We start from the raw sequence: 27,522 nt of genomic DNA, 5'->3' as shown, positions 1-27,522 counted from the left end.
CGTTATATTACATTATTTTATGTCATTTTACGTTATATTACATTATTTTATGTCACGTTACGTTATATCACGTTGTTACATTATATAAAATTATTTTATGTCATGTTACTTCATATTTTGTTATGTAAATGTATGTAATGTTACGTTATATCAAGTTGTTACAATATATTACATTATTTTATGTCATGTTACGTTATATCACGTTGTTACATTATATTAAATTATTTTATGTCATGTTAAGTTATATTAGATTATTTTATGTCACATTAAGTTATAACCCGTTGTTACGTTATTTTAAAAATGTTTATGTCACGTTACGTTATTTTCCGTTGTTACGTTATATTACGTTGTTACGTTATATTACATTATTTGATGTCATGTTACGTTATATTACATTATTTTATGTCATGTTACGTTATATCACTTTATTTAATGTCATGTTACATTGTATTACATTATTTTATGTCATGTTACGTTATATATTAAATTATGTTATGTCATGTTACATTATATATAAGATTATTTTATGTCATGTTACGTTATATTACATTATTTTATGTCATGTTACATTATATTACATTATTTTATGTCATGTTATGTTATATTTTGTTACGTTATGGTGTTATGTTACGTTATATTTTGTTACGTTATGTTGTGTTATGTTACATTTGATCATGTTGTTACATTATGTTACATTGTTTTAGGTCACGTTACATTATATTACATTATTTTATGTCATGTTACATTATATAAAAATGTTTTGTCATGTTACGTTATATTACATCATTTTATGTCACTACTTTATATTACATTATTTTATGTCATGTTATGTTATATTACATTATTTTATGTTACGTTATATCACGTTGTTTGGTTATAATACATTATTTTATGTCATGTTACGTCATATTACATTATTTTATGTTACGTTACATCACGTTGTTACGTTATATTACATTATTTTATGGCATGTTATGTTATAATACATTATGTTATGTCATGTTACATTATATTACATTATTTTATGTCATGTTACGTTATATTTTGTTACGTTACATTTTGTTATGTTACGTTATATCACGTTGTTACATTATGTTACATTGTTTTATGTCACGTTACGTTATATTACATTATTTTATGTCATGTTACATTATATAAAAAAATGTGTCACATTACGTTATATTATATCATTTTATGTCACGTTACGTTATATTACATTATTTTATGTCATGTTGCATTATATAAAAAAATGTGTCACGTTACGTTATATTATATCATTTTATGTCACGTTAAGTTATATTACATTATTTTATGTCATGCTACGTAATATAAATTATTTTATGTCACGTTATGTTATATTACATTATTTTATGTTACGTTATATCACGTTGTTTAGTTATATTACATTATTTTATGTCATGTTACGTCATATTACATTATTCTATGTTACGTTATATCACGTTGTTACGTTATATTACAAAATTGTATATCCTGTTGTTATATTACATTATTTTATGTCATTTTACGTTATATTACATTATTTTTGTCATGTTACGTTATATTACATTATTTTATGTCATGTTACGTTACATTTTCTTATTTTATGTTCTTTTATGTCACGCTACGTTATATTTTGCTACGTTATATTTTGTTACGTTAAGTTATGTTATGTTTTATTACGTTATGTTATGTTACGTAATGTTGCATTATATTATGTCATGTCACGTCATATTACCATCTGTTATGTTATGTCATGTTAAGTTAGATTACGTCATGTTACGATATATTTTGTCACGTTATGTCATATTTTGTCGTGTTATGTCATGTTACATGATGTTGTGTGTGTGTGTGTGTGTGTGTGTGTGTGTGTGTGTGTGTGTGTGTGTGTGTGTGTGTGTGTGTGTGTGTGTGTGTGTGTGTGTGTGTGTGCAGGTTGACAAGTGTATCGGAGTACGAAGAGTCCCACAAAGTGTTTTCCCTGGCTCCAACAGACAATCGGTTCACCTTCAATGTGTCCAACAAAGTCCATCAAGTGTTGCTGTCGGTGCACATGCACTACACCCTGGGGTCCTCCGTGTCCCAACGCAACTACACACTTGCTGACATCGGTATTTATTCACTTTCATTTCACACCAGCTCACCCTTCCTTCTACTCTTCTTTCTTATTCTAGTCTTTTTCTACTCTTCTTTCATATACTATTCTTTTTCTACTCTTCTTTCATATTCTATTCTATTTCTACCCTTCTTTCATATTCTATTCTTTTTCTACTCTTCTTTCATACTCTATTCTTTTTTTACTCTTCTTTCTTATTCTATTCTATTTCTACTCTTCTTTCTTATTCTATTCTATTTTTACTCTTCTTTCTTATTCTATTCTTTTTCTACTCTTCTTTCTTATTCTATTCTTTTTTACTCTTCTTTCATATTCTATTCTTTTTCTACTCTCTTATCTATTCTATCCTTTTTCTACTCTTCTTACATTTTCTATTCTTATTGTACTCTTCTGTCTTATTATATTTTTTTCTACTCTTCTTTCATGTTCTACTATTTTTCTACTCTCTTTTTTATTCTATTACTGTTTTACTCTTCTTGTATATGTATTATTTTTCTACTCTTCTTTCATATTCTATTTTTTTGTACTTTTCTTCCATATTCTATTATTTTCTATTCTTCTTTCATATTCTATTCTGTTTCTACTTTTCTTTCATATTCTATTATTTTCTACTCTTCTTTCATATTCTATTCTTTGTCTACTCTTCTTTCATATTATATTCTTTTTCTACTCTTCTTTCATATTATATTATTTTTCTACTCTCTTTCATATTATATTATTTTTCTACTTTTCTTTCATATTCTATTCTTTTTCTACTCTCTTTTCTATTCTATTCTTTTTCTGCTCTTCTTTCATATTCTATTATTTGGTTACTCTCTTTTTTATTCTATTGTTTTTCTACTCTTCTTCTTTTTCTGCTCTTCTTCCATAATCTATTATTTTTATAATCTTCTGTCATATTCTATTATTTTTCTACTCTTATATTCTATTCTTTTTCTACTCTTCTATTCTATTCTTTTTCTACTCTTCTTTTATATTATATTATTTTTCTACTCTTCTTTCATATTCTATTCTTTTTCTACTCTTATTTCATATTATTTTGTTTTTCTTCTCTCTTTCCTATTCTATTCTTTTTCTACTCTTTGTTCACATTCTATTTTATTTCTACTCTTCTTTCATATTCTATTCTTTATCTAGTCTTTTTTATTCTATTTTTTTTTCAAATCTATTTTCTATTCTGTTATTGTTGTACTTTTCTTGTCTATTCCATTATTGTATTACTCTTTTTATTATATTCCTTTTATCACTCTCTTTTCTATTTTATTATTTTCGCTATTCTATCGTTTTTTTCTACTCTTCCATGCTACTGTTATTTTCCACTCTTTTTTCTTACTGACTCTAGTTTTGTCTATTTTTTTCTACACCTTTTTTTCCTTTGTTTTTTCTTTTTTGTATTCTGTTTTGATCCAATATATGGTTTTTTTCTTATTCTTTTCTATTAAATTGTTTGTTTTTAATTATATTGTTGTTTTCTCTTGTTTGACTTTTCTTTATTTGTTGTCACTAATTGATGCTCCTGCCAAACGTCAAATATTTTATTTTCACGGCGTAGTTTCCTAGCAAAGAAAAACGTTGTTCAGTCAGTAAAACAGTACCAATAAAAACATCAATTGAATTGTTTACATCCTCATAAATCATCAACAGGACAGTAAACTCAAACTCACAGCAATAAAATCAGATTAGAATGGGGAACACTTCATCAATTAGTCTTATAGTTCATGAAAAAGTCTTATAGTTGAATAATAAATCTTATTGTTTATTAGTAAGTCTTATAGTTGATTAATAAGTCTTACAGTTTTTAAATCAATCTTTTAGTTTATGAATAAGTATTTAATTGATTGAAATGTCTTATAGATTATTATAGTTTATTAATACTTCTTATAGTTTAATACATCGTATAGTTTATTAATACGTCTTATAGTTTATCAATAAGTCGTATAGTATTTTTGAATATATCTTATAGTTTATTATTACGTCTTACAGTTTATTAATACGTCTTATAGTTTTTTAATAAGTCGTATAGTATTTTTTAATATATCTTATAGTTTATTATTACGTCTTACAGTTTATTAATACGTCTTATAGTTTTTTTTTAACAAGTCTTATAGATTGTATTAAATCTTATAGTTTATTAATAGGTCTTATAGTTTTTTAATACGTTTTATAATGTATTAATAAGTCATATAGGCCATTGAAATGTTTGATAGTTTAATAATAAGTCTTATAGTTTATCAATAAGTCTTATCATTTTTTAACAAGTCTCAGAGTTTATTAATATGTCTTATATTTTTTCGATAAATCTTATAGTTTATTAATAAGTTGTATAGTATATTGATATATCTTCTAGTATTTTAATAAGTTTTATAATGTATTAATAAGTCGTACAGGCCATTACAAAGTTTGATAGTTTCATAATAAGTCTAATAGTTTATTAATAAATCTTATTGTTTATTAATACGTCTTACAGTTTATTGATTAGTCTTATAGTTTAATAATAAGCTTTATAGTTTATTAATAAGTCTTATGGTTTATTAATAAGTCTTATAGTTTATCAATAAATCTTGTAGTTTTTTAATAAATCTTATAGTTTATTAATACATCTTATCATTTTTTTAACAAGTCTTATAGTTTATTAATATTCCTTATTGTTTTTGGATACATCAATAGTTTATTAGTAAGTCGTATTGCTTATTATGTTTTATAATTGATTAGTTAGTCTTATAGTTTTTCAATAAGTCTTATAATAATAAAAAAAAAAGTCGTATAGGCCATTAAAAAGTTTGATGGTTTATTGATTATTTTTATAGTTCATTTACACATTGTATAGTTTTTAATCTTTTTTATAGTTTATTAATAAGTCTTATAGTTAATTAATAAGTTTTAGGATATTTATCTTCTTGATAGTTTTGCAGTTAATGCTTTTTTTTCCCTCTATGATTTCACAATGTGTTGTTGGGTTGTTTTTTGTGTTGGTATTTTTTGCATTGTTATTGTTGTGTTGTTATTGCATTGTTACTGTTGTTGTTTTTGCATTGTTACTGTTGTGTTGTTTTTGCATTGTTATTGTTGTGTTGTTATTGCATTGTTACTGTTGTTGTTTTTGCATTGTTACTGTTGTGTTGTTTTTGCATTGTTATTGTTGTGTTGTTATTGCATTCTTACTGTTGTTGTTTTTGCATTGTTACTGTTGCTGTTTTTGCATTGTTATTGTTGTGTTATTTTTGCATTGTTATTGTTGTGTTATTGCATTGTTATTGTTGTGTTTGTTTTTTGCATTGCTATTGTTGTTGTTTTTGCATTGTTATTGTTGTATGTGTTTTTGCATTGTTATCGTTGTATTGTTGTTGCATTGTTATTGTTGTTATTTTTTAATTGTTATTGGTGTGTTGTTTTTGCATTGTTATTGTTGTGTTGTTTTTGCATTGCTATTGTGTTGTTTTTGCATTGTTGTGTTGTTTTTGTATTGTTACTGTTGTGTTGTTTTTGAATTGTTGTTGTGTTATTTTTGCATTGTTACTGTTGTGTTGTTTTTGCATTGTTATTGTTGTGTTGTTTTTGCATTGTTATTGTTGTGTTGTTTTTGCATTGTTATTGTTGTGTTGTTTTTGCATTGTTATCGTTGTGTTGTTTTTGCACTGTTATTGTTGCATTGTTATCGTTGTGTTGTTTTTGCATTGATATTGTTGTGTTTTTGCATTGTTATTGTTGTGTTGTTTTTGCATTGTTGTTGTGTTTTTGCATTGTTATCGTTGTGTTGTTTTTGCATTGTTATTGTTGTATTGTTATTGCATTGTTATTGTCGTATTTGTATTTTTTTGCATTGTTATTGTTGTATTTGTTTTTGCATTGTTATCGTTGTATTGTTTTTGCATTGTTATTGGTGTGTTGTTTTTGCATTGTTATTGTTGTGTTGTTTTTGCATTGTTACTGTTGTGTTGTTTTTGCATTGTTATTGTGTTGTTTTTGCATTGTTACTGTTGTTGTTTTTGCATTGTTATTGGTGTGTTTTTTGCATTGTTACTGTTGTGTTGTTTCTGCATTGTTACTATTGTGTTGTTTTTGCATTGTTACTGTTGTGTCGTTTTTACATTGTTATTTTTGTGTTGTTTTTGCATTGTTACTGTTGTTTTTGCATTGTTATTGTTGTGTTGTTATTGCATTGTTGTTGTTGTGTTTGTATTTTTTTGCATTGTTATTGTTCTTGTTTTTGCATTGTTTTTGCATTGTTATTGTTGTGTTGTTTTTGCATTGTTACTGTTGTTGTTTTTGCATTGTTAATCTTGTGTTGTTTTTGCATTGTTATTGTTTTGTTGTTTTTGCATTGTTACTGTTGTCGTTTTTGCATTGTTATTGTTGTGTTGTTTTTGCATTGTTACTGTTGTGTTGTTTTGCATTGTTACCGCTGTGTTGTTTTTGCATTGTTATTGTTGTGTTATTTTTTGCATTGTTACTGGTGTGTTGTTTTTTTCGTTGTTATTGCTGTGTTGTTTTTGCATTGTTACTGTTGTGTTGTTTTAGCATTGTTATTGTTGTGTTGTTTTTGCATTGTTACTGTTGTTGTTTTTGCATTGTTATTGTTGTGTTGTTTTTGCATTGTTATTGTTGTGTTGTTATTGCATCTTTATTGTTGTGTTTGTATTTTTTGCATTGTTACTGTTGTTGTTTTTGCATCGTTATTGTTGTGTTGTTTTTGCATTGTTACTGTTGTTGTTTTTGCATTGTTACAGTTGTGTTGTTTTTGCACTGTTACTGTTGTGTTACATTTTTGTAATCCTGTTGTGTTGGCAGCGAGGCCGTGCGCTCCACAGCTGGGGGGTGCAGAGTGCTGGTCCAGGGGCTGCACCGTCAGAGTGTGTGAGTGTGTGAGGTCATCACAGGTGGAGGTGGAGGTGCAGCACGCCGTGGATGGACAACACTCATGGAGCAGCTGTCAGCTCGCAGTAAGAACAGGAAGTGGAAGAAATGACTCATACACACATCAATCAATCAATCAATCAATCAATCAATCAATCAATCAATCAATCAATCAACATTGACGACAGCAGTCAGTACTCACCAATTCTCTTTGTGTCGATGAAATCCAGGAGGGACAACTTGGTCTGGATCAAATCTGGTCCACTTCCTCTCTGGACCCGGGCCGCTTGTACCGGTTCAGATCCAGAGCAAAGTTCAGTACGGGTCTGTGGAGCAAGTGGAGCATAGTCAGGACCGCGTGGACTCAGGAGGAAGGTGAGGAATATCTGAACCAGATCAGGACCACGATCTGTACACAATCTTCCCCTTTGGTCCGGATGACACGATGTCGAATATTTCCAAAAACAATTTGAAATGTGGACTCGTCAGACCACAGAACACTTTTCCACTTTGCATGAGTCCATCTTAGATGCGCTCGGGCCCAGAGAAGCCGGCGGCGTTTCTGGGTGTTGTTGATAAATGGCTTTCGCTTTGCATAGTAGAGCTTTAACTTGCACTTACAGATGTAGCGACCAACTGTAGTTACTGACACTGGGTTTCTAAAGTGTTCCTGAGCCCATGTGGTGATATCCTTTATAAATTGATGTCGGTTTTTTGATACAGTGCCGTCTGAGGGATGGAAGGTCACGGTCATTCAATATTCAACTTATTTCTTGTGTACATTGAAGTAAAATATGAGTTTTCATTTGTACTTGCTGTTGTTTTGCAGTTCCTGACAAAGTACTCGACGTGTGGTACATCCAACCTTCCTCCACGCTCACCTTCATCACCGTCTTCTGGAAGGTAGTACTTCACACGCCATGTACTAGTACTTCACACGCTATGTACTAGTACTTCACACGCTATGTACTAGTACTTCACACGCTATGTACTAGTACTTCACATGCCATGTACTAGTACTTCACATGACATGTACTAGTACTTCACATGCCATGTATTCCAACTATAGTTGTACTTCACATGCCATGTACAAGTACTTCACATGCCATGTATTCCATCTATATTAGTACTTCACATGCCATGTACTAGTACGGTACTTCACATGCCATGTATTCCATCTATAGTAGTACTTCACATGCCATGTACTCCATCTACAGTACTTTTACTAGGTCTGAAGTGTTCTAGAGGTACTTGTACCTGGTCTGTAGTGTGCTAGAGGTACTTGTATTTGGTCTGAAGTGTTCTAGAGGTACTTGTACTTGGTCTGTAGAGTTCTAGACGTACTTGTGCTTGGTCTTAAGTTTTTAGAGATACTTGTACTTGGTTTGTAGCGTTGTGGAGGTCCTTTTACTTGGTCTGAAGTGTCCTAGGGGCACTTGTACTTGATCTGAAGTGTTATAGAGGTACTTGTACTTGGTATGAAGTGGCCTAGAGGTACTTGTACTTGGTCTGAAGTGTTCTAGAGGTATTTGGTCTGAAGTGTACTATAAGTACTTGGTCTGAAGTGTTCTAGAGGTACTTGTACTAAGTCTGAAGTGTTCTAGAGGTACTTGGTCTTAAGTGTCCTAGAGGTACTTGGTCTGAAGTGTTCCAGAGTTACTTTCACTTAGTCTGAAGTGTATTAGAGGTACTTTGTCTGAAATGTTGTAGGGGTATTTGTACTTGGACTGAAGTGTCTAGAGTTACTTGGTCTGACGTGCTCTAGAGGTACTAAGTCTGAAGTGTGCTAGCGGTACTTGTAATTGGTCTGAAGTGTTCTAGGGGTATTTGTACTTGGACTGAAGTGTTCTAGAAGTACTTGTACTTGGACTGGAGTGTACTGGAGTACTTGTACTTGGTCTGAAGTGTTCGAGATGTACTTGGTCTGAGTGTTCTGGAGGTACTTATACTTGGTCTAAGTGTTCTGGAGATTATTTCACTTGGTCTGAGTGTTCTGGAGGTACTTGTACTTGGTCTGAAGTGTACTAGATGTACTTGGTGTGAGTGTTCTAGATGTACTTGTACTTGGTCTGAAGTGTTGTAGAGGTACTTTTACTTGGTCTGAAGTGTTCTAGATGTACTTGGACTGAGTGTTCTGGAGGTACTTGGTCTGAAGTGTTCTAGATGTACTTGGACTGAGTGTTCTGGAGGTACTTGGTCTGAAGTGTTCTAGATGTACTTGGTCTGATTGTTCTGGAGATTATCTTACTTGGTCTGAGTGTTCTGGCGGTACTTGTACTTGGTCTGAGTGTTCTCGATGTACTTGGTCTGAGTGTTCTGGAGATTATTTTACTTGGTCTGAGTGTCCTGGCGGTACTTGTACTTGGTCTGAGTGTGCTAGATGTACTTGTACTTGGTCTGAAGTGTGCTTGATGTACTTGGTGTGAGTGTCCTGGAGGTACTTGTACTTGGCCTGAAGTGTTCTAGAGGTACCTGACCTTGGTCTGAAGTGTTCTAGAAGTATTTGTACTTGGACTGAAGTGTACTAGAGGTACTTGTACTTGGACTGAAGTCTACTGGGGTACTTGTTCTTCAATCTGTAGTGTTATAGAGGTACTTTTACTTGGTCTGAAGTGTTCTAGAGGTACTTATACTTGGTCTGAAGTGTACGAGATGTACTTGGTCTGACTGTTCTGGAGATTGTTTTACTTGGTCTGAGTGTACTGGAGGTACTTGTACTTGGTCTGAGTGTTCTAGATGTACTTGTACTTGGTCTGAAGTGTACTTGATGTACTGGGTGTGAGTGTTCTAGAGGTACTTGTACTTGGCCTGAAGTGTTGTAGAGGTACTTGTACTTGTTCTGAGTGTTCTTGAGGTACTTGTACTTGGTCTGCGTGTTCTAGAGGTACTTGTATTTGGTCTTAAGTGTTCCGGAGATACTTGGACTGAGTGTTCTGGAGGTAATTGTACTGGGACTGTATACAAACGTTGTACTTTGTGTGTACTTCCTGCAGGCCATGAGCGTGTCTGAGGCCAGAGGGAAGATCTTGGAGTACCGGGTCAGCGTTTACGGTGCCAAGTCCGAGGTGATGTGGAACAGCAGCCTGGGTGCCAACGTGACCCAGACCTCCGTGCCCTTCTGTGCCCGCTGCCAGGTGGCGCTGTGGGCCATCAACTCCAAAGGCAGCTCTCCTCCTGCCAACATCACAGCACATCATGCTAAAGGTAACACTCTTATTTTGAAAACCCTCGACTCCATTATTAAATGTCGACAAAAATGTAAAACAGAAAAAAACCTTTTTTTTTTCAAGCGCACGTTTATTTTGAAATAAACTCATTTATGTTAACATATTAATTAATGCGTTTATTTTGAAATAAATTCATTTATGTTAACATATTAATGCATTTATTTTTAAATAAACAAATTTATGTTAACATATTAATTTCATACATTTATTTTTGAAATAAAAAATAAACATATTAATTAATGCATTTATTTTTGAAATGAATTAATTTATGCTAACATATTCATTAATGCATTTATTTTAAAATAAACAAATTCATGTTAACATATTAATTTCATACATTAATTTTAAAATAAACTCATTTATGTTAACATATTCATTTCATACATTCATTTTTAAATAAACTCATCAATGTTAACATATTAATTAATGCATTTATTTTGAAATAAATTCATTTTTGTTAACATATTAATTTCATACATTTATTTTTAAATAAACCCATTTATGTTAAATTATTAATGTCATACATTTATTTGATATAAACTCATATATGTTAACATATTAATTGATGCTTTTATTTTTAAATAAAGTCGTTTATGTTAACATTAATTTCATACAATAATTTTGAAATAAACTCATTTATGTTAACATATTCATTTTATTCATTTATTTTGAAATAAGCTCATTTATGTTAACATATTAATTAATGCATTTATTTGGAAATAAACTCATTTATGTTAACATATTAATGAATGCATTTATTTTGAAATAAACTCATTTATGTTAACATATTAATGCATTTATTTTGAAATAAACAAATTTATGTTAACATACTAATTTCATACATTTATTTTTGAAATAAAAAAATAAACATATTAATGAATGCATTTATTTTGAAATGAATTAATTTATGTTAATATATTAATTAATGCATTTATTTTAAAATAAAAAAATTCATGTTAACATATTAATTTCATACATTAATTTTGAAATAAACTCATTTATGTTAACATATTAATTTAATACATTTATTTTGTAATAAACTCATGAATGTCAACATATTAACTCATGCATTTATTTTGAAATCGACTCCTTCATGTTAACATATTCATTTCATACATTCATTTTGAAATAAACTCATCAATGTTAACATATTAATTAATGCATTTATTTTGAAATAAACTCATTTATGTTAACATATTAATAGATTTATTTTGAAATGAACTCATTTATGTTAACATTCATTTCATACATTTATTTTAAAATGAACTCATTTATGTTAACATTCATTTCATACATTTATTTTGAAATAAAGTAATTTATGTTAACATATTAATGCATTTATTTTTGAAATAAACTCATTTATGTTAACATATTAATTTCATTCATTTATTTTGAAATCAACTTATTTATGTTAACATTAATTTCATGCATTTATTTTGAAATGAACTAATTTATGTTAACATTCATTTCATACATTTATTTTGAAATAAACTCATTTATGTTAACATATTAATTTCATACATTTATTTTCCAATAAACACATTAATGTTAACGTATTAATTAATACATGTATTTTGAAATAAACTCATTTATGTTAACATATTAATTTCATTCATTTATTTTGAAATAAACTCATTTATGTTAACATATTAATGCATTTATTTTGAAATGAACTCATTTATGTTAACATGTTAATTAATGCATTTATTTTGAAATAAACCCATTTATGTTAACATATTAATTTAATGTATTTATTTTGAAATAAACTCATTTATGTTAACATTCATTTCATACATTTATTTTAAAATAAACTCATTTATGTTAACATATTAATGCATTTATTTTGAAATAAACTCATTTATGTTAACATATTAATTTCATTCATTTATTTTAAAATCAACTTATTTATGTTAACATTAATTTCATACATTTATTTTGAAATGAACTCATTTATGTTAACATTCATTTCATACATTTATTTTGAAATAAAGTAATTTATGTTAACATATTAATGCATTTATTTTTAAATAAACTCATTTATGTTAACATATTAATTTCATTCATTTATTTTGAAATAAACTCATTTATGTTAACATATTAATGCATTTATTTTGAAATGAACTCATTTATGTTAACATGTTAATTAATGCATTTATTTTGAAATAAACCCATTTATGTTAACATATTAATTTAATGTATTTATTTTGAAATAAACTCATTTATGTTTACATTCATTTCATACATTTATTTTAAAATAAACTCATTTATGTTAACATATTAATGCATTTATTTTGAAATAAACTCATTTATGTTAACATATTAATTTCATTCATTTATTTTAAAATCAACTTATTTATGTTAACATTAATTTCATACATTTATTTTGAAATGAACTCATTTATGTTAACATTCATTTCATACATTTATTTTGAAATAAACTCATTTATGTTAACATATTAATGCATTTATTTTGAAATGAACTCATTTATGTTAACATTCATTTCATACATTTATTTTGAAATGAACTCATTTATGTTAACATATTAATGCATTTATTTTGAAATAAACTCATTTATGTTAACATATTAATTTCATTCATTTATTTTAAAATCAACTTATTTATGTTAACATTAATTTCATACATTTATTTTGAAATGAACTCATTTATGTTAACATTCATTTCATACATTTATTTTGAAATAAACTCATTTATGTTAACATATTAATGCATTTATTTTGAAATGAACTCATTTATGTTAACATTGATTTCATACATTTATTTTGAAATAAACTCATTTATGTTAACATTCATTTCATACATTTATTTTGAAATGAACTCATTTATGTTAACATATTAATGCATTTATTTTGAAATAAACTCATTTAGGTAGAAAATGGATGGATGGATGTTAACATATTAATTTCATTCATTTATTTTGAATTCAACTTATTTATGTTAACATTAATTTCATACATTTATTTTGAAAAGAACTCATTTATGTTAACATTCATTTCATACATTTATTTTGAAATAAACTAATTTATGTTAACATATTAATGCATTTATTTTGAAATAAACTCATTTATGTAAACATTAATCAATTTAATTCATTTATTTTGAAATCAACTTATTTATGTTAACATTAATTTCATACATTTATTTTGAAATCAACTTATTTATGTTAACATTAATTTCATACATTTATTTTGAAATGAACTAATTTATGTTACCATCATTTCATACATTTATTTTGAAATGAACTCACTTATGTTAACATTCATTTCATACATTTATTTTGAAATAAACTCATTTATGTTAACATATTAATGCATTTATTTTGAAATGAACTCATTTATGTTAACATTTATTTCATACATTTATTTAGAAATAAACTCATTTATGTTAACATTCATTTCATACATTTATTTTGAAATGAACTCATTTATGTAAAGATATTAATGCATTTATTTTGAAATAAACTCATTTATGTAAACATTAATTAATTTAATTCATTTATTTTGAAATCAACTTATTTATGTTAACATTAATTTCATACATTTATTTTGAAATGAACTCATTTATGTTAACATTAATTTCATACATTTATTTTAAAATGAACTCATTTATGTTTACATTCATTTCATACATTTATTTTGAAATAAACTCATTTATGTTAACATATTGATGCATTTATTTTGAAATGAACTCATTTATGTTAACATATTAATTTCATTCATTTATTTTGAAATCAACTTATTTATGTTAACATTAATTTCATACATTTATTTTGAAATGAACTCATTTATGTTAACATTCATTTCATACATTTATTTTGAAATAAACTCATTTATGTTAACATATTAATAGATTTATTTTGAAATGAACTCATTTATGTTAACATTCATTTCATACATTTATTTTGAAATGAACTCATTTATATTAACATAACAAATATACTTGTACTTGTACTGCATATCATCCTACATGTAAATATGCGTGTACTTGTACTGCATATCATCCTACATGTGTGTGTACTTGTACACATCCTACATGTAAATGTGTGTGTACTTGCACTGCATATCATCCTACATGTAAATGTGCGTGTACTTGTACTGCATATCATCCTACATGTGTGTGTACTTGTACTGCATATCATCCTACATGTTAATGTGCGTGTACTTGTACTGCATATCATCCAACATGTGTGTGTACTTGTACTGCATATCATCCTACATGTAAATGTGTGTGTACTTGTACTGCATATCATCCTACATGTAAATGTGTGTGTACTTGTACTGCATATCATCCTACATGTAAATGTGCGTGTACTTGTACTGCATATCATCCTACATGTGTGTGTACTTGTACTGCATACCATCCTACATGTAAATGTGTGTGTACTTGTACTGCATATCATCCTACATGTAAATGTGCGTGTACTTGTACTGCATATCATCCTACATGTGTGTGTACTTGTACTGCATATCATCCTACATGTAAATGTGCGTGTACTTGTACTCCATATCATCCTACATGTGTGTGTACTTGTACTGCATATCATCCTACATGTAAATGTGTGTGTACTTGTACTGCATATCATCCTACATGTGTGTGTACTTGTACTGCATATCATCCTACATGTAAATGTGTGTGTACTTGTACTGCATATCATCCTACATGTGTGTGTACTTGTACTGCATATCATCCTACATGTAAATGTGTGTGTACTTGTACTGCATATCATCCTACATGTAAATGTGTGTGTACTTGTACTGCATATCATCCTACATGTGTGTGTACTTGTACTGCATATCATCCTACATGTAAATGTGTGTGTACTTGTACTGCGTCATTATACTACATGTAAATGTGTGTGTACTTGTACTGCGTCATTATACTACATGTAAATGTGCGTGTACTTGTACTTCGTCATTATACTAATAACAAATATTTGTATAGCTGCTGGTCATTTCCAGGTGCGCGCGCAGACAGACCAGCACGGTGTCGCTCTCTGGTGGAGCACAGCTGCACGTGCAGCACATCACGTGGTGCTGGAATGGTACCTTGAAGGACTGATGACGCAACACCTGCAGTGGCTCCGCCTACCTGGAACACAGAGCCACGCCCACATCACAGGTCTCCTCCTTCATATCGAACTTTCCATTTCTTTCTTCTATTTATTATTTACATTATTGATCTCTTTCTGTATTATCTACACTTTTACTTTTACTTTCTGTTTCTAATCATTCATGTTTGTATTTGTGTATTATTGATGTTTGTATTTGTGTATTATTGATGACACAAATACAAACATCAATAATACACAAATACAAACAATAATACACAAACACAAACATCAATAATACACAAACATCAATAATACACAAATACAAACATCAATAATACACAAACAATAATACACAAATACAAACATCAATAATACACAAATACAAACATCAATAATACACAAAGACAAACAATAATACACAAATACAAACATCAATAACCACAAATACAACCATCAATAATACACAAATACAAACATCAATAATACACAAACACAAACAATAATACACAAATACAAACATCAATAACCACAAATACAAACATCAATAATACACAAATACAAACAATAATACACAAACATCAATAACACACAAATACAAACATCAATAACCACAAATACAAACATCAATAATACACAAATACAAACAATACTACACAAACACAAACATCAATAATACACAAATACAAACATCAATAATACACAAACAATAATACACAAATACAAACATCAATAATACACAAAGACAAACAATAATACACAAATACAAACATCAATAACCACAAATACAACCATCAATAATACACAAATACAAACATCAATAATACACAAATACAAACAATACTACACAAACACAAACATCAATAATACACAAATACAAACATCAATAATACACAAATACAAACATCAATAATACACAAACAATAATACACAAATACAAACATCAATAATACACAAACAATAATACACAAATACAAACATCAATAACCACAAATACAACCATCAATAATACACAAATACAAACATCAATAATACACAAACACAAACAATAATACACAAATACAAACATCAATAACCACAAATGCAAACATCAATAATACACAAATACAAACAATAATACACAAACACGAACATCAATAATACACAAATACAAACATCAATAATACACAAATACAAACAATACTACACAAACACAAACATCAATAATACACAAATGCAAACATCAATAATACTGAAATACAAACATCAATAATACACAAATACAAACATCAATAATACACAAAGACAAACAATAATACACAAATACAAACATCAATAACCACAAATACAACCATCAATAATACACAAATACAAACATCAATAATACACAAACACAAACAATAATACACAAATACAAACATCAATAACCACAAATACAAACATCAATAATACACCAATACAAACAATAATACACAAGCGCGAACATCAATATTACACAAATACAAACATCAATAATACACAAATACAAACATCAATAATACACAAATACAAACACAAACATCAATAATACACAAATACAAACATCAATAATACACAAATACAAACATCAATAACCACAAATACAAACATCAATAATACTTAAATACAAACAATACTACACAAACACAAACATCAATAATACACAAATACAAACATCAATAATACACAAATACAAACATCAATAATACACAAACAATAATACACAAATACAAACATCAATAATACACAAAGACAAACAATAATACACAAATACAAACATCAATAACCACAAATACAACCATCAATAATACACAAATACAAACATCAATAATACACAAACACAAACAATAATACACAAATACAAACATCAATAACCACAAATACAAACATCAATAATACACAAATACAAACAATAATACACAAGCGCGAACATCAATATTACACAAATACAAACATCAATAATACACAAATACAAACATCAATAATACACAAATACAAATACAAACATCAATAATACACAAATACAAACATCAATAATACACAAATACAAACATCAATAACCACAAATACAAACAATACTACACAAACACAAACATCAATAATACACAAATACAAACATCAATAATACACAAATACAAACATCAATAATACACAAACACTAATACACAAATACAAACATCAATAATACACAAAGACAAACAATAATACACAAATACAAACATCAATAACCACAAATACAACCATCAATAATACACAAATACAACCATCAATAATACACAAATACAAACATCAATAATACACAAACACAAACAATAATACACAAATACAAACATCAATAACCACAAATGCAAACATCAATAATACACAAATACAAACAATACTACACATACACAAACATCAATAATACACAAATGCAAACATCAATAATACTGAAATACAAACATCAATAATACACAAATACAAACATCAATAATACACAAAGACAAACAATACAACACAAATACAAACATCAATAACCACAAATACAACCATCAATAATACACAAATACAAACATCAATAATACACAAACACAAACAATAATACACAAATACAAACATCAATAACCACAAATACAAACATCAATAATACACAAATACAAACAATAATACACAAGCGCGAACATCAATATTACACAAATACAAACATCAATAATACACAAATACAAACATCAATAATACACAAATACAAACATCAATATTACACAAATACAAACATCAATAATACACAAATACAAACATCAATAATACACAAATACAAACATCAATAATACACAAATACAAACAATAATACACAAATACAAACATCAATAATACACAAATACAAACATCAATAATACACAAATACAAACATCAATAATACACAAACACAAACATCAAAAATACACAAATACAAACATCAATAATACACAAACACAAACATCAAAAATACACAAATACAAACATCAATAATACACAAATACAAACATAAATAATACACAAATACAAACATGAATGATTAGAAACAGAAAGTAAAAGTAAAAGAGTAGATAATACAAGAACAGAAAGAGATCAATAATGTAAATAATGAATAGAAGAAAGAAGTGTATTTGTGGTTATTGGTGTTTGTATTTGTGTATTATTTTTTGTGTTTGTGTATTATTGATGTTTGTGTTTGTGTATTATTGATGTTTGTATTTGTGTATTATTGATGTTTGTATTTGTGGTTATTGATGTTTGTATTTGTGTATTATTGTTTGTGTTTGTGTATTATTGATGTTTGTATTTGTGTATTATTGATGTTTGTATTTGTGTATTATTGATGTTTATATTTGTGTAATATTGATATTTGTGTATTATTGATGTTTGTATTTGTGTAATATTGATGTTTGTATTTGTGTATTATTGATCTTTGTATTTGTGTAATATTGATGTTTGTATTTGTGTATTATTGATGTTTGTATTTGTGGTTATTGATATTTGTATTTGTGTATTATTGTTTGTGTATTATTGATGTTTGTATTCGTGTATTATTGATGTTTGTATTTGTGTATTATTGATGTTTGTATTTGTGTATTATTGATGTTTGTATTTGTGTAAAATTGTTTGTATTTGTGTATTATTGTTTGTATTTGTGTATTATTGATGTTTGTATTTGTGTATTATTGTTTGTATTTGTATATTATTGTTTGTATTTCTGTATTATTGTTCGTATTTGTGGTTATTGATGTTTGTATTTGTGTATTATTGTTTGTTTTTGTGTATTATGTTTTTGTTTTTGCGATTTTTGATGTTCGTATTTGTGTATTATTGATGTTTGTATTTGTGTACTATTGATGTTTGTATTTGTGTATTATGTTTTTGTTTTTGTGTATTATTGATGTTTGTATTTGTGTATTATGTTTTTGTGTTTGTGTATTATTGATGTTTGTATTTGTGTATTATTGTTTGTATTTGTGTATTATTGATGTTTGTATTTGTGTATTATTGTTTGTATTTGTGTATTATTGATGTTTGTATTTGTGTATTCTTGTTTGTATTTGTGTATTATGTTTTTGTGTATTATTGATGTTTGTATTTGTGTATTATTGTTTGCATTTGTGTATTATTGATGTTTGTATTTGTGTATTATTGTTTGTATTTGTGTATTATTGATGTTTGTATATGTGTATTATTGTTTGTATTTGTGTATTATTGATGTTTGTATTTGTGTATTATGTTATTGTGTATTATTGATGTTTGTATTTGTGTATTATGTTTTTGTGTATTGCAGGACTAAAATCATCCGAGTGCTACGAGGCAAATATTTACTTTTTCTATGATGAAAGTACAAGTACTACCAGCAACTTTCAACTAAGTATCAACCAAACAGGTACTACTTCTTCTAGTACTCCATTACTACGTGTATGTACTACTTCTATTAGTACTTATTACTATGTACATGTACTACTTCTATTAGTACTCCATTACTATGTACAGTTACTATTTCTATTAGTACTCTATTACTATGTACAAGTACTACTTTTATTAGTACTACATTACTGCATATATGTACTACTTCTATTAGTACTCCATTACTATGTACAGGTACTACTTCTACTAGTACTTATTACTATGTACAGGTAGTACTTCTATGAGTACTCCATTACTATGTGCAGTATATATGTGTGTATGTGTCATGCAGAGTGGTACTAGTACTAGTACTAGTACTACTAGTAGTAGTATTACTACTTAACGATGGTTGTAGTTCCTCAGGTTGGTCCATCAGTCCAACAGGAAGTGGAAGGCGACAGGTTAAAGGTCAAGTGGGCGGAGCTTCCTCGGACTCAGCGAGGCGGATGTGTGGTGAACTACACCGTCTACTTGCAGTACTCGGATGGACACGTACTCTCATGTACTTCATGCATACTTCACTTCATGTACTTCATGCATACTTCACTTCATGTACTTCATGCATACTTCACTTCATGTACTCTCATGTACTTCATGCATACTTCACTTCATGTACTTCATGCATACTTCACTTCATGTACTCTCATGTACTTCATGCATACTTCACTTCATGTACTTCATGTACTTCATGCATACTTCACTTCATGTACTCTCATGTACTTCATGCATACTTCACTTCATGTACTCTCATGTACTTCATGCATACTTCACTTCATGTACTCTCATGTACTTCATGCATACTTCACTTCATGTACTCTCATGTACTTCATGCATACTTCACTTCATGTACTTCATGCATACTTCACTTCATGTACTCTCATGTACTTCATGCATACTTCACTTCATGTACTTCATGCATACTTCACTTCATGTACTCTCATGTACTTCATGCATACGTCACTTCATGTACTCTCATGTACTTCATGCATACTTCAATTCATGTACTCTCATGTACTTCATGCATACTTCACTTCATGTACTCTCATGTACTTCAAGCATACTTCACTTCATGTACTTCATGCATACTTCACTTCATGTACTCTCATGTACTTCAAGCATACTTCACTTCATGTACTTCATGCATACTTCACTTCATGTACTCTCATGTACTTCAAGCATACTTCACTTCATGTACTCTCATGTACTTCAAGCATACTTCACTTCATGTACTTCATGCATACTTCACTTCATGTACTTCATGTGTGATGTACTTGTAAGTATTCTAATGTTTATTTCCTTCTCATTTTCATGTCAGACTTGGTGCCAGCATCACACAGGAAGTTGTTCATCTCAGATCTCCATGCAGGTGAATATTACCTGTGTTTATTACCTGTGTTTATTACCTGTTTACTACCTGTGTTTATCACCTGTGTTTATTACCTGTGTCACCTGTGTTTACTACCTGTGTTTACTACCTGGGTTTATTACCTGTGTTTACTACCTGTGTTTACTACCTGTGTTTATCACCTGTGTTTACTACCTGTGTTTATTACCTGTGTTTACTACCTGTGTTTAATACCTGTGTTTATCACCTGTGTTTATCACCTGTGTTTACTACCTGTGTTTAGTACCTGTGTTTATTACCTGTGTTTATTGCCTGTGTTTATTACCTGTGTTTACTACCTGTGTTTACTACCTGTGTTTACTACCTGTGTTTATTACCTGTGTTAATCACCTGTGTTTACTACCTGTGTTTATTACCTGTGTTTACTACCTGTGTTTAATACCTGTGTTTATCACCTGTGTTTATCACCTGTGTTTACTACCTGTGTTTATCACCTGTGTTTATACCTGTGTTTACTACCTGTGTTTAATACATGTGTTTATCACCTGTGTTTACTACCTGTGTTTACTACCTGTGTTTATTACCTGTGTTAATCACCTGTGTTTACTACCTGTGTTTATTACCTGTGTTTACTACCTGTGTTTAATACCTGTGTTTATCACCTGTGTTTATCACCTGTGTTTATACCTGTGTTTACTACCTGTGTTTAATACTTGTGTTTATCACCTGTGTTTATCACCTGTGTTTACTACCTGTGTTTAGTACCTGTGTTTATTACCTGTGTTTATTACCTGTGTTTATTACCTGTGTTTACTACCTGTGTTTACTACCTGTGTTTATTACCTGTGTTAATCACCTGTGTTTACTACCTGTGTTTATTACCTGTGTTTACTACCTGTGTTTAATACCTGTGTTTATCACCTGTGTTTACTACCTGTGTTTATCACCTGTGTTTATACCTGTGTTTACTACCTGTGTTTATTACCTGTGTTTATCACCTGTGTTTATCACCTGTGTTTATACCTGTGTTTACTACCTGCGTTAATCACCTGTGTTTACTACCTGTGTTTATTACCTGTGTTTACTACCTGTGTTTAGTACCTGTGTTTATCACCTGTGTTTATCACCTGTGTTTACTACCTGTGTTTATCACCTGTGTTTATCACCTGTGTTTATCACCTGTGTTTATTACCTGTGTTTATTACCTGTGTTAATCACCTGTGTTTACTACCTGTGTTTATTACCTGTGTTAATCACCTGTGTTTACTACCTGTGTTTAGTACCTGTGTTTATCACCTGTGTTTATTACCTGTGTTTATCACCTGTGTTTATTACCTGTGTTTATTACCTGTGTTTATTACCTGTGTTTACTACCTGTGTTTACTACCTGTGTTTACTACCTGTGTTTATTACCTGTGTTTACTACCTGTGTTTAATACCTGTGTTTATCACCTGTGTTTATCACCTGTGTTTACTACCTGTGTTTATCACCTGTGTTTATCACCTGTGTTTATACCTGTGTTTACTCCCTGTGTTAATCACCTGTGTTTACTACCTGTGTTTATTACCTGTGTTTACTACCTGTGTTTAGTACCTGTGTTTATCACCTGTGTTTATCACCTGTGTTTATCACCTGTGTTTACTACCTGTGTTTATCACCTGTGTTTACTACCTGTGTTTAGTACCTGTGTTTATCACCTGTGTTTATCACCTGTGTTTACTACCTGTGTTTATTACCTGTGTTAATCACCTGTGTTTACTACCTGTGTTTAGTACCTGTGTTTATCACCTGTGTTTATACCTGTGTTTACGACCTGTGTTTATCACCTGTGTTTAGTACCTGTGTTTATCACCTGTGTTTATACCTGTGTTTACTACCTGTGTTTATTACCTGTGTTAATCACCTGTGTTTACTACCTGTGTTTATACCTGTGTTTACTACCTGTGTTTATCCTTGTGTTTAGTACCTGTGTTTATCACCTGTGTTTATACCTGTGTTTACGACCTGTGTTTATACCTGTGTTTAGTATCTGTGTTTATCACCTGTGTTTATACCTGTGTTTATACCTGTGTTTACTACCTGTGTTTATCACCTGTGTTTATACCTGTGTTTACTACCTGTGTTTAGTACCTGTGTTTATCACCTGTGTTTACTACCTGTGTTTATCACCTGTGTGTATCACCTGTGTTTACTACCTGTGTTTACAACCTGTGTGTATCACTTGTGTTTATCACATGTGTTTATTACCTGTGTTTACTACCTGTGTTTACTACCATGCAGGTGTTTACTACCTGTGTTTATTACCTGTGTTTACTACCTGTGTTTATTACCTGTGTTAATCACCTGTGTTTACTACCTGTGTTTATTACCTGTGTTTACTACCTGTGTTTATCACCTGTGTTTACTACCTGTGTTTATCACCTGTGTTTATACCTGTGTTCACTACCTGTGTTTAGTACCTGTGTTTATCACCTGTGTTTATATCTGTGTTTACTACCTGTGTTAATCACCTGTGTTTACTACCTGTGTTAATCACCTGTGTTTATACCTGTGTTTACTACCTGTGTTTATTACCTGTGTTAATCACCTGTGTTTACTACCTGTGTTTATACTTGTGTTTACTACCTGTGTTTATTACCTGTGTTAATCACCTGTGTTTACTACCTGTGTTTAGTACCTGTGTTTATTACCTGTGTTTATTACCTGTGTTTATTACCTGTGTTTACTACCTGTGTTTACTACCTGTGTTTATTACCTGTGTTAATCACCTGTGTTTACTACCTGTGTTTATTACCTGTGTTTACTACCTGTGTTTAATACCTGTGTTTATCACATGTGTTTATCACCTGTGTTTACTACCTGTGTTTATTACCTGTGTTTACTACCTGTGTTTATTACCTGTGTTAATCACCTGTGTTTACTACCTGTGTTTATTACCTGTGTTTACTACCTGTGTTTATCACCTGTGTTTACTACCTGTGTTTATCACCTGTGTTTATACCTGTGTTCACTACCTGTGTTTAGTACCTGTGTTTATCACCTGTGTTTATCACCTGTGTTTATATCTGTGTTTACTACCTGTGTTAATCACCTGTGTTTACTACCTGTGTTAATCACCTGTGTTTATACCTGTGTTTACTACCTGTGTTTATTACCTGTGTTAATCACCTGTGTTTACTACCTGTGTTTATACTTGTGTTTACTACCTGTGTTAATCACCTGTGTTTACTACCTGTGTTTAGTACCTGTGTTTATTACCTGTGTTTATTACCTGTGTTTATTACCTGTGTTTACTACCTGTGTTTACTACCTGTGTTTATTACCTGTGTTAATCACCTGTGTTTACTACCTGTGTTTATTACCTGTGTTTACTACCTGTGTTTAATACCTGTGTTTATCACATGTGTTTATCACCTGTGTTTACTACCTGTGTTTATTACCTGTGTTTACTACCTGTGTTTACTACCATGCAGGTGTTTACTACCTGTGTTTATTACCTGTGTTTACTACCTGTGTTTATTACCTGTGTTAATCACCTGTGTTTACTACCTGTGTTTATTACCAGTGTTTACTACCTGTGTTTATCACCTGTGTATATCACCTGTGTTTACTACCTATGTTTATCACCTGTGTTTATACCTGTGTTTACTACCTGTGTTTAGTACCTGTGTTTATCACCTGTGTTAATCACCTGTGTTTACTACCTGTGTTTATTACCTGTGTTTACTACCTGTGTTTATCACCTGTGTTTATACCTGTGTTTACTACCTGTGTTTATACCTGTGTTTACTACCTGTGTTTATCACCTGTGTTTATACTTGTGTTTAGTACCTGTGTTTATCACCTGTGTTTACGACCTGTGTTTATCACCTGTGTTTATACCTGTGTTTAGTACCTGTGTGTAGTACCTGTGTTTATCACCTGTGTTTATACCTGTGTTTATCACCTGTGTTTATTACCTGTGTTTACTACCTGTGTTTATCACCTGTGTGTATCACCTGTGTTTACTACCTGTGTGTATCACTTGTGTTTATCACATGTGTTTATTACCTGTGTTTACTACCTGTGTTTATCACCTGTGTGTATCACCTGTGTTTACTACCTGTGTGTATCACTTGTGTTCATCACATGTGTTTATTACCTGTGTTTACTACCTGTGTTTACTACCATGCAGGTGTTTACTACCTGTGTTTATTACCATGCAGGTGTTTACTACCTGTGTTTATTACCTGTGTTTACTACCTGTGTTTACTACCATGCAGGTGTTTACTACCTGTGTTTACTACCATGCAGGTATTTACTACCTGTGGATGACCGCCTCCACGTCTGAGGGGCAAAGTCCTGCTGGTCCAAAAGTCAGGTTTTACATCCAATGTCAGTAAATACTCTTGTTTTATTAAATGTTGTTTATTTTATCCAATGTGAGTAAATATTTGTATTAAATGTTTATTTTTATCCCATGTAAGTAAATATTTTGTATTAATTTATTTTTTATCCGATGTGAGAAAATATTATTCTAATGTTTATTTTTTTAACCAAAGAGAATGCATTCTATTTTATTAAATATTTATTTTTATATCCATTGTGAGCATAGATTTTTATTCGATTAATGTTGTGTATTTTGTGTTCAAAAAGGGTAAACATTTTAATGCATTAAATGTTTCTTGTTGTGTTTTCAGCTGCAAAACAAGAAGTTCCACGGTTCCTCTTTGTTGGTTGCATCATCGTGCTGGCAATGTTGCTCCTGATGTGCTGCCAGATTGCTCTCCGGAAAAAAAGGTTTGACTTTGGATTTTGTATCTTCACGTGTTTATTAGTTATGCAGTTAGTTTATGAGTTTGGCATCAAATAAAAGTTGATGTGATTTTAGGTGTGTGGGACTTTTCTGCTTCCTGTCCAAAGTTCCAGATCCTGCAAACAGCAAATGGGCAAAAGAATGCAGCCAGAAGATGGTAATGTCATCACAGTTGCTAGGCAGACTTTACAAGAAGACAATAATGACATCATAGATGCTAGGCAGACTTCACAAGACAATAATGACATCATAGTTGCTAGGCAGACCTCACAAGAAGACAATAATGACATCACAGTTGCTAGGCAGACTTCACAAGACAATAATGACATCATAGTTGCAAGGCAGACTTCACAAGAAGACAATCATGACATCATAGTTGCAAGGCAGACTTCACTAGAAGACAATAATGACATCATAGTTGCTAGGCAGACTACACAAAAAGACAATAATGACATCATAATTGCTCAGCAGACTTCAAAAGACAATAATGACATCATAGTTGCCAGGCGGACTTCACAAGAAGACAATAATGACATCATAGTTGCTAGGCAAACTTCACAAGACAATAATGACATCATAGTTGCTCCCTTGTCGTTAGGCAGACTTCACAACAAGACGGTAATGACTTCATAGTTGCTGGGCAGACTTCACAAGACGACAATAATGACATCATAGTTGCTAGGCAGACTTCACAAGACGACAATAATGACATCATAGTTGCTAGGCAGACTTCACAAGACGACAATAATGACATCATAGTTGCTAGGCAGACTTCACAAGACGACAATAATGACATCATAGTTGCTAGGCAGACTTCACAAGACGACAATAATGACATAGATGCTAGGCAGACTTCACAAGACGAAAATAATGACATCATAGTTGCTAGGCAGATTTCACAAGACGACAATAATGACATCATAGATGCTAGGCAGACTTCACAAAAAGACAATAATGACATAGTTGCTAGGCAGACTTCACAAAAAGACAATAATGACATCATAGTTGCTAGGCACACTTCACAAGAAGACAATAATGACATCATAGTTGCTCCCTTGTCGTTAGGCAGACTTCACAACAAGACGGTAATGACTTCATAGTTGCTGGGCAGACTTCACAAGACGACAATAATGACATCATAGTTGCTAGGCAGACTTCACAAGACGACAATAATGACATCATAGTTGCTAGGCAGACTTCACAAAAAGACAATAATGACATCATAGTTGCTAGGCAGACTTCACAAAAAGACAATAATGACATCATAGTTGCTAGGCAGACTTCACAAGACGACAATAATGACATAGATGCTAGGCAGACTTCACGAGACGAAAATAATGACATCATAGTTGCTAGGCAGATTTCACAAGACGACAATAATGACATCATAGATGCTAGGCAGACTTCACAAAAAGACAATGACATCATAGTTGCTCGGCAGACTTCACAAGAAGACAATAATGACATAGATGCTAGGCAGACTTTACAAAAAGACAATGACATCACAGTTGCTAGGCAGACTTCACAAGTAGACAATGACATCATAGTTGCAAGGCAGACTTCACAAGAAGACAATCATGACATCATACTTGCAAGGCAGACTTCACTAGAAGACAATAATGACATCATAGTTGCTAGGCAGACTTCACAAAAAGACAATAATGACATCATAGTTGCTAGGCAGACTTCACAAGACAATAATGACATCATAGTTGCC

At 30.3% G+C, this 27,522-nt stretch overlaps 1 protein-coding gene across 2 annotated transcripts in view; it reads left to right on the top strand.

The window, feature by feature from the left end:
• Window positions 1-27,522, top strand: part of il12rb2 (interleukin 12 receptor, beta 2a) — a 56,848-nt gene that overhangs the window by 20,310 nt on the left and 9,016 nt on the right. For both annotated transcript variants that reach the window (XM_072915060.1, XM_072915059.1), the window contains exons 4-15: window positions 1,933-2,108; window positions 6,902-7,053; window positions 7,198-7,342; window positions 7,797-7,870; window positions 9,961-10,171; window positions 15,155-15,331; window positions 19,546-19,644; window positions 20,020-20,166; window positions 20,980-21,030; window positions 25,304-25,384; window positions 25,690-25,789; window positions 25,881-25,962. In XM_072915060.1, the coding sequence (XP_072771161.1) occupies window positions 1,933-2,108; window positions 6,902-7,053; window positions 7,198-7,342; window positions 7,797-7,870; window positions 9,961-10,171; window positions 15,155-15,331; window positions 19,546-19,644; window positions 20,020-20,166; window positions 20,980-21,030; window positions 25,304-25,384; window positions 25,690-25,789; window positions 25,881-25,962 (1,495 nt within the window). The remainder of the gene's footprint in view (window positions 1-1,932; window positions 2,109-6,901; window positions 7,054-7,197; window positions 7,343-7,796; window positions 7,871-9,960; window positions 10,172-15,154; window positions 15,332-19,545; window positions 19,645-20,019; window positions 20,167-20,979; window positions 21,031-25,303; window positions 25,385-25,689; window positions 25,790-25,880; window positions 25,963-27,522) is intronic.

This window comes from Nerophis lumbriciformis, linkage group LG18, assembly GCF_033978685.3.
Source record: "Nerophis lumbriciformis linkage group LG18, RoL_Nlum_v2.1, whole genome shotgun sequence".
NCBI lineage: Eukaryota > Metazoa > Chordata > Actinopteri > Syngnathiformes > Syngnathidae > Nerophis > Nerophis lumbriciformis.
The sequence above is the reverse complement of the archived record's forward strand: the minus strand, read 5'-3'. Positions and strand labels throughout refer to the sequence as shown.